Source organism: Morone saxatilis, unplaced genomic scaffold (genome assembly GCF_004916995.1).
Source record: "Morone saxatilis isolate NCDOM2014 unplaced genomic scaffold, NCSU_SB_2.0 Contig19, whole genome shotgun sequence".
Classification (NCBI taxonomy): Eukaryota; Metazoa; Chordata; class Actinopteri; family Moronidae; genus Morone; species Morone saxatilis.
The window spans coordinates 11,666,297-11,676,465 of NW_023339751.1; the positions used below are offsets into that span (position 1 = coordinate 11,666,297).

The 10,169-nt window shown below is 38.6% G+C and overlaps 1 protein-coding gene across 1 annotated transcript; it reads right to left on the minus strand.

The window, feature by feature from the left end:
* Positions 1-65: 65 nt before the first annotated feature.
* Positions 66-8,507, minus strand: hif1an (hypoxia inducible factor 1 subunit alpha inhibitor). The gene is made up of 8 exons (XM_035663130.1): positions 8,096-8,507; positions 5,098-5,348; positions 4,371-4,519; positions 4,082-4,227; positions 3,689-3,795; positions 2,693-2,756; positions 2,487-2,597; positions 66-2,164 (listed from the first exon to the last, which is right to left on the minus strand). Exons 1-8 carry the CDS (start codon positions 8,273-8,275, stop codon positions 2,108-2,110), a joined length of 1,065 nt encoding a protein of 354 aa, XP_035519023.1. The 5' UTR covers positions 8,276-8,507; the 3' UTR covers positions 66-2,107.
* Between the last annotated feature and the right edge of the window lie 1,662 nt (positions 8,508-10,169).

Sequence of the window (10,169 nt, forward strand, 5' to 3'; positions counted from 1 at the left end):
AATTCAAAAGCACCAAATAATTTATTTCATCATCACATCTTTAAGAAGTCATTCAGAACTCAGCATTGTAGAACTTTGCAAACAAACTTTAATCAGAGGAACAAGAGCACATGCTGGATGTTCAAAACAAAACTCAGGCATCCATCAGTAAAAACATTTTTCTATCTCTATGAACCCTTGTCAGTCCCACCTTTTAGAGCTATTTAATGCCAGAGTGAAAACAAACTAATTTTGACCATAAAATGAAGATTAAAAAATAATAATAAAATCAAGTCCTTGCAACGTTTAGTGCCATGCCATTGTTTGTGCAAGGCACATTTAGTAAACAGGGTTAACCTAGCAAAACAGATGAAACTTCAGTCTTACATCAGGTAAATTATTTTATAGAGGAAGTAGCCCTGTTCCATCGCCGTGCAATTTGTAAACAGATATGCACATTCCCAGCAATTCAAAGGTTGAACCGTGAATTAAGTGCTTGGGTATTGCTATTTTATAGTTCACCACATGATTCATCCAATTTCACAAACAGACAAAGCTTTCTGATTACAAAGATACCCATGTACTGGTTTGTACATTGGTTTGGCACATAAAGCACAATATATGAAATTATCCTCCCCTTTTTAATGTACATTTTTACAGACGGAGAGAGCACTTTAAACTTTAAACACTAAGGTTTTTATAATATGGCTGCTTGTAAGTAAAAATAAGTGCATTTCTGAGAATTGCTAACCTAAAGGAATCATTAGCACAAGTTTTCAACCAGAATTAGACTTTTATACACATTGCAAGTTTATCTTGGATCTGCTACATTTAATACAACATCTTGAATGTTTGTACTATAGCAGTATGATGCATTGACTAGGAAACGACAACTCAAGCTTAACATGCAACTGCAAACTTGACCACTAGATGGTACGTTATGTTGCTCTGCAATGGCTGATATATAAGCTACATCCCAGCAGATGGTCCTGCTTGTTCAGTCTATTTATAAAATGCTATATTAAAACAAATCAACTGTTTCAACCATTATATTCCCAAGAAAAAATAATCTGTAATTACTTTGAAAAGCTTCCCCAAAACAGTAACTTACAGTATTTTCTTTTAATTCCTAAATGTAATTATTTGCAGCTAAAATTGCAGAAGGTTGATTTTCTGTGCCCTCTCATTTATTACTGGTACGCAGAATAGCACATCCAATAAAGTCTTTGAAATATAAATCAAACAAGCTGGAGCATAAATAAAACACAAAGCAATCACTCTGCTAAAATAATTTAGCTGCAAGCGGTCACGTATTCCTTCAACTAAATATATGATCCCCCCCTTTTTTCATACCCACACATATTTTTGATCATATTTCATCACCGTTTTTAATCACTGTACTACTGTGTTTTATTACTGTGTCTATGCTGTCTTATTTGCAACTGAACATTCCTGCAGCTCACTCCCCAAAACCATGTAGGCAGGCATATCGACAATGCAGATTACATGGATAAATAATTTAAAACACTTACAAGACCTGTCATCTTTAGTGGTATGAACCAACTCAGTTTTAAAGCTGTCTTTGTGATAGAGATGGAAAATGCAGTATGATCATAATACATTTAGTAATCAACCCACAACTGTGTTATTACACGTATATAAGAAATGTGCTATCTTTTTAACTGATGTGTACTCTATATATAAATTCCCCTTGACTCATCCATTAGTGGTCAAAATATGGAGGTTGTTTCAAAGGTACCAATCTTAGACTTCTACCGACTGGCTGAGCAAATGCACCCAAATACCCATTAGCTTAAATTATAAGAATGCTGAGATTAATTCACATAAATATATGTAGACTTGTGCCAAATTAGGCATCCTCTTCAAATATTTCTTCAAGTAGGGCGAATTCCCATCAGTAAGTCACATGTGTCTTCTGTAATTGTTGTACTACGATGGCCATGGCACTCGGAGACGACTGAAGCATTATGGTTTCAAGATGGCCACCTATTGCCATGCAGTGATACGTAGCTCCAAAGTCAGAATGCGCATTACACACGCAGCAGTCTCACTTCCACACGCATACAGTTTCCGAAGCAGTCTAGTTAACAGTTTTGAGGGTGGGGCTCTAACTGAGATCCTGGTCATATCTGCCCTTGATCATTGTTTTCAGTAAAGGTCCGACCTATAGAAAAACAAAAAGGATTCATGGTTAGAATCAGCTACTTCATATAGTGTCCGACATATTACATTGTTTTACCCATTGTCCCAGACCGCATATATCTTTTCTTTGTACTAAATCAGGTAAGCCATAAATATTCGCAGTAATTGGGTTGCTGGAAGGGTCAGCATGCCCTAGGGACTTCATGTAACAGGTGACCTAAATGTGGATCTGATTTAATGTTCTAGAAACTGTCAGTGTGACATTCATGTGTGACTTATGCTGTCAGTACACTGATTATAGGAAGGAGTTGGTATTGTGCAAGGGATATAAAAGCAAGTTTTACCTCATGTGGGTCTCCAAGTGCTTCTCCCAGCATCTTCTCAATGTTTCTCATGATGGCCACCTTCTGATGCGCTCGTAGGGGATATTCGATCCTCTTGGGTGTGGGGGCACCCTGAACAAATGAGTCAAATAGGTGAGTGATCATGAAGAAACATGCCAGTAACACAAATGTTAAAGTAATAGTTGTAATAACTCAAATATGCGTACTTTGTACCAGAAGTTTACAGTGACCGTCACTCCACCGTTCAACAGTGATTCAATGTGATGCCACCTGAAGAAAGAAGAAAATTGCAAATTTGGGTATGAAAGAGCAACTTCCTGAAGTTCTTCTTGCCACCAAACTACCTGTTATTTCATGTTAGCATCATAAATGCAAGTACGAGATTGCTCTAGAAACTACATGCAGTATAAGCAAGTGGAAATAAAATGTGGCAGGACTAAGAGTGTAATGAGCAGAGGATAGATTATCTCAGACATCTACTGTGGGAGAAAGAGGCAGTATAGTAATCAGGTAACACACAGTTGTCTTACACTTTCTTAGTGATGACATAGAAAGAATGAGAAAAAAGAAAAAAAAGTCAATGCAAGGAAATGTAATCACTGGGGGCAAACATTTCGAACTACAGAACATAGTTGTACATTTTTGTCACCAAACCAATGTAAGTTTAGCTTATTCTGGAACTAAAGCTTGTGCAAGGAGGTGCTCATTTTTACTATGAGCTCCTCAACTTGCAGCCCTCCTAGTAAACTACTTTAAATCAACACACACCAGTGACTATTATGACTATTTCTATATACTATAACTTCTACAAGTGATTTATAAAATAACACCGATGTCCTACACTCACTGTGGATTCATACTCCAACACGTCAGCTTTATTACAAACAATTACAACTGCATTATACAGTTGTTACCTTTGACAGCACAAATGTCTGCCAATTCTGGGCCAATCAATGAGGCAACAGTAAACAGCGCATTGATAAAAACATTGATAAATAATTTTCTAACACCACGTTGAGCAGTTAAATCAAAGAATATCATACTGAAATGCAGAGAGCATGAAAACATCAGTTAGCAGTGCATCTAAGGAACTCAATGCCCTAGAGACAATCAGCTGATTTAGTGGTGGAGCGAATTTTTCCACATAAGTCATGTTAGTATAGATCATTTATATAGAAAAGCCATACAGAAGTACTTCTTACCAATACATGGGGATGTAGAGCACATCTCCTGGGCCCACAACAGCCTCATAGCCAACAACATTTTTAAAATTGGGAAACTTCTCATAATCAGGGTTATCAAAATCAACCTATAAATGAAAAATATGGATTCATTACAAAACATACTGTGCCTCATACATCTGTAAAGGGCATTTAATCAATTCCTACTTTTCTGACATTTGTTGGTCTTACTTTAGAATAATATACCATTTTACTAAATGCATGTTCTTATTTCAAGTAATCTTGCCACAGTATCTTCATAACTTATTTTATGTGTAGACATTGTTCTATAATGTATTTGAGGGGATTTATTGTTGTCACTGTAGATGAAGGTAACTGAACTAAATCACAAATATACAAAGTTTTAGGCCTTACTTGGCTCTGTCTGTCACAGGGGTGATGCACAGGGTATGAATAGAGACACTCAAACTGGTCTGGAGGGAAGAGGATGCATCTCTTATGGCCTTTGATCTGTGCAAAGAAGTTCTGCTGCTCGTCGTAATGTGCCGGTGTCACATTGCCTATGGTGCGGAAAGATTAATGGAAAATGTGTGAAAAAATCTGAGGACAAAGAGAAATGAGGAGCCATAGTAACCTACGCTGAACAGCAGAAAACTGAAACTGCATTCCTTATGCAGTGGATAACTACTGCTAGATACCTTACCCTCCATGCCTATGAGCAGCAGGTTGGATGTCAGCTGTCCCCAGCTTCTCTGGGCTTGCTGCTTGTTGATCCAGTTCCAGTTGAAACCAAGGAAGTCAAGAACAATCTTCTTCCCTACTGTGTCATTCAGGGTCTGCTGCAGATATACCCTTAAAATGCAAGAGAGAAAAAAAAGACGCAAAATGTATGCGACACTTTGCTCTACACTGGGAGAAGTTGCAATGCAGCTAATTTTCACAAGTGCTATGAATGCGTCTGCAGGATATAAGCTTGTTTACAAGGTCCGTGTATTCCAGCAGACTACATCTCCTTTAAACCATGAAGAACAATATGACAGGAAGTAGACAGTGCAAATCCAAATAGATAACAGACACTGGGAGCGTCAGCGAGTCAAACAGTGAGTTCACTTTTGTAAGTGATCTGTGCATGTGCGGACAGGCCAAGTCAGGTCACAGTAATAGCTCTGTACCCTGATCTGTGTGAATGCTTAGTCATTCGCTCCACTTTCCTGTGCTGCATTACATTTCATGAGGGAAAATACCCCTTCACTGTCAAGCACACCTGCAGCACAATCACATCTTGTTCCTGACACTTGGGTTACTTCCCTGTTTGAGCTCCAAAGAGAGGATTTAGTTTAGATTAAGCATCAGCCTTGGCAGGGTTAGTATAAACATAGCTTACATCATATTCCTGTCCCAACTAAAATATCCTTAGAAATATCTCTTACCTCTCCTCTCCTCCCATTTGTTCCGTTATATGCATTTTATCCACAAATTCAGAGAATTTCATTTCCACTCGTTGTGACTTGGGGACAAAGTTCTCAAAATTAGCCATTTTTTTCTCGTCATAGTAGAGGAATTTGTGGTTTTCTGCAATGTAAACAGAGAAGTCTCCATGTCCAATGTTCTCCTGTAGGTATGCAATGTCCCATTTGAGAGCTGGATACACAAGGTTTGTGTCTGTTAAAACCACTGGTTCCTGAAAACAGATAAATGACATCTCAGAACAGTATAACTAAAAACAAGCAAGATCCCTGTTGAATAATGCAATAAATAATCACTGCAAGACTGCTAGAAAAGACTGTTTGTCCATACTCATTTAAAGGTTACTGCGGCATTTTATAATCATTTACTGTATGAACTAAAGTTGTTTTTCTAAAACTACAGGAACTGCATAAAACTGCAGTTTTATTTGAACATCTATTGCTTTCCCTGTGGTTCGCAAAATAGGTCAAACACAGTCGCAAAAAAAAAAGACTGCAAAATTTAACCCTATTCTGTAAAAAAGGGTTGTACATAAACATCTACAGTTGCTGCATGTGTTTCATCTTCATTGTGTCACAAAATCCCCAAACTGCAGATACTTATATTTCTGTCTAGAATAAGAAGAAGAACCTTTTAAACAAAAACAAAAAGGGAACATGCATACATCCCAGCACACACACACACACACACACACACAGCACATTGATAGTGCAGTGTGTGGCATTGGACACAGTGAGTTTGAGGACGAGGGCTACGTGACTAACTGAACGTAGACCGGTGGGCGCGCTCCCGCCGCCTGTCTCTCATTGCACCGGCTCTCGCTTTCACTTTCGCCGGAGAACACGGGACTCTGCGGTCCTGAGCAGTTAACATGATGTTAGAAAAATCCCAACTAATAACTTTAGTGTGGCAGGTGCCCGCAAAGAAACAACCGGCCGCATGCGACGCTCTGGTGCTTCAGATATCGGTTTCATGCTACCGCCGTCGCGTGCTCATTGTAAAAACCGGCTTTGTGTGGCGCGTTTTAAAAAACGGGGACATCTGGGGACATATTCTGTGTCCCCAGGGTTCGGGTTTTTATTTTTTAATGGGGGTTTTCTTTTACAGTTGACGTGGTCTAACACAGCGACAGAGTGAACAACCCATATTTGGACATATCAACGCTGTTTCTATAACACTGTGGCACGCGCGCGTCTGTGATTGGCCGTTGGGGGAGTTCTAGAATAATAAGAACGTCGAACGCCACATTACAGCTTAAAAGGATTTAAAAAATAATAAATGCATTCATTCATTCATTTATTCATTTTTCAGAGTCAAACATCAAACAGCTCCTGTTGAAAATGACCTCTCCAATTTAAATTTGAGACTGTTTTATATAGTTTGAATAAAGGGATACACGATGCATAGCATGCATGGGTTTTTTTATCTTTCACTTTTATGATGCTCAGTAATATTAATAATATTTGTATGCTACATTATAACAAACTATGGTTATTATGATCTCTTACTTATTCCCTTATCCCATTATAACCTGAAAATTGTATGTCTAATCTCACAGTAGACATTTTAGTGCAAAATATGAATCTCACTGTTAACAAATTCAGTCAAATCAACACTACTTCAGAGTATGACTTCATGTAACATTTTTAAATTGTTTGTTTGTTTTTTTGAAGGTATATTATTTCCTTAACATGGTAAATTAAGAATCTGCATGTTCGAAAACTGTAAAAATGTTTTCCACTTCCACACATTTGAACGTCACAAAGTTCGTATGTGCCCCTTGGGTTAGTTTGACAAGATTGTTGTCACTATTCTTGTGAACCATTGCTCAATAGCTGATGACTGTATATTAGCGTGCAATAGAATCATCAATATCAGAGAGGAAAAATGGAACCTGGTCAGTGTTGATAAGTATTAAAGATGACACATTTCTATTCCTGTCTACATTAATAAGGACTAGGAGAAAGGTCCAGTTCTGCTACTGCAGAATCTAATTTGCTATATTAACACATATGTTTGGGCTGCATCTGGATGAGACACACTTAAATGAACCCCTGGATGTTTCCATTCTGTCAGGAATCACTAACATTAATGAGCATAACTCAGATGAATAGGTTCCCCATGAAAACACAAGCCACCATCACCAACCAGATGTCAATTACCTCATGTGACATCACTGATTGGATTACCCTTGAACTTGAATCTCAAAAGGCTTTGCAGGTGCAAAACTACAAAAAGCCAACTGGTAGCAAGCAAACTTTTACAAAACATTCAGCTTTTCGTTTTATTGTACAGATTGTCAAATGTGGAAAAATGCCATTCTATTGTTGCTGATTTTGGGATGTAATTTATTGTCATTTAGGCAGATTTATAAGGCCAAATCTTTACAAATGTTTAGCTGGAAGTGGGAAATCTGGGGCATGTTTTGCTTGAAACACACAACTAATTGATTAATAATTAATAAAGTATTAAAATTGCTGCAGAATATATTTCTGATAATCAACTTTTGAGTAATTGCACTAATTGTTTCAGTTCAGAATTTCCCTGCATGAACTTCGGATGAAATCTATCGCTCAAGGCTAAAAAAAATAAACCTAAACCAAATGATATGCAGCTCACTGTCACTGTCAGTCCCTCGCTATACATGAATAAGATAATATACTAATAACAAAGTGTATATTTTGAGCCAACATCGTTTCCAAGCCACCACTTCCTGAGTGAAACTGTTTTTAAAACAAGGTTGGTGGTGCAGCTCTACCTTTGAGGTTCTTAATATGAAACACATGAATATGAAATATGGTAATATTTGTTTATAACATTCATGCCATTAAAGCATATCAAATTGACCCCCCCTCCCCCCTCCAAAAAAAATTAATAAATAAAATAAATAAATAAAAAACATGGATCCCTTAACCGATAGTGTGTGTTAAAAGTTTCAGCAAGCTAACTTAGTCGGTTTACCTCGTTGTTTATTAGTATTTCTGCTCTGGGGTCCGTGTGAGACAGTCTGGGTATGGGCTTGGTTGGGAAGGAGTACTTTCGGAGCTGAGACTCATCCCAGCCCCGGTTCTGGACGCCGGCGAACCCGGCGCAGCCTTCGCTCTCCGCCGGGTCAACCTCCGCAACGGTCGCCGCTGCCATGGTCGTCGACAGGCGCTGATTTATCTCGCACTGCGTCCTCCTCACAATGAAACAACCAGAGACTGGCTTTCTTCTTCCAGACTCTCACCCTGCAAGGCCCCAGAGTCAGCGGCGGGAATACCATACAATCTTTCCCATTCACCCTTATTAAATGAATAATCTGCGTGGACCTGCAGACACAACCGCTCTCCACGGCTCTGTTCCGTGTAGGTGTTTACACACCGTGTTGACAGCCAGAAAACAAACGACATAAGCTAAAAATCAGGGGAACATTTCGATAATGTTGTGTCCGGAATATGGGACAGCGACACCTGGTGCACGGGGTGACTAAATGCTCATGTTGTAATAATTTGAGTGCACCACTAGAGGGGGGCGTTGTACTTGCTTTTCTTGCAGTTTTTCTGGAAATTAGTCGTCAGACAGTCACATTTACAGCTCTATTAAATATTATATTGTGGTAATGCAGTAGTACACTTAAGTAAAGATGTGAGGTAAGCCTATTAGAAATTATAGTTGAAGTATTTCCATTTTATTCGGAGGGAAATGCGGGCTACCTTTTACTAAGATTTTACATAGCTACAAAATATATGATGGGTTTGTGAAATATGAAGCATTGTCATGGATTAAAATACACAAAAGTATGTAAAGCAATCAAAATAAGCTCTATCTTCCAAATATGTTAATTTTTAGACTTTTTAAAATGTTCATATAATTTGCTACAATGATATAGTGATATAAGGATGACTACAACAATATAAAAGTATCACTTTTGACACTACGTAGCCTACATATTGCTGATTATGTAGCCTACTTTTAGTATTTTTGTAGCGTGGTATAAAATCTGCATCTGAATTGGCCTACTTATTCCACAGTGTTGAACAATGCACTGTACGTTAGGATAAATAATACAGAGTAATGACACTGATGAAGTGTAATACAGGACACAACACAGTAGTTGTCCCCCCATCTATGAAAGATATTGCAATGAAAAACTGAGCAAACACTTGAAATTCTAAGCCAATATTTAACTATGGTTATCATTGACTCAGCATTATTGTATTGATCCCTTGGCGATCGTTCTTCATGAGATAGCAGTCCACACTGTACCTTGTACCTCGCCAAACTAGATTGAGTACTTTGATCATTGGTACTCAATATTGAACCTTTTTGTAACAGCTTTTTTAAAGTCACAAACAGGCATCATTTGAGCTCAAAAGTGCAAGAGCATTTCCAGATTTTCTTGTATGTTTTGTCTTGAGTCAGGCTTTATCAGCAGATCTCCACTGCAGAGACTAGTTTGGACTCCCTGGTGGGTTCCCATGCTCGGTGTTTCCTGTGCAGATCAGTGAGCTGAGCTGAGCTGAGCTGATCCCTCTGATGCTCCTCTCTCCCCATTCATTGCAGATACCCACAGCCAGGAGATTGACCACCCCGGTGAGCCTCAAGAAGCTTGTATCTCAATCCTGCTGATAGCAACAAACACATACACCACTGCTGTCTTCTCCCAAGCAGATGGACTGCTCTCTCTCGAGGAGCTACTGTTACAATGAAACCGTTTCCTGATGAGTGAAAGCATCTGATTACTGCTGCAAACATCCAGTTTCATGAGTTTCATGACGTAAATACAGATTTCACTGAGTTTTGTTTAAACCACTTTAGGCGCACATGGTGGACACCCCACTCATTTGTACTCATCTGTGTTGGCTTTCTCTCACATTCATACTGACCCTCGCCCCTCTAGGTGTTGTAGGTCCAGAACCCCTAAGCCATAAATCCTATTAGTCAAGGATTCTCTGAAGCATTATAAGTCGTTTTCCCATCTTTCGTTGATTGCATTATCATTCGCTACCTGAGAGAAATCAGCCCCCTCTGTGTATTTTTAGATAGATAGATA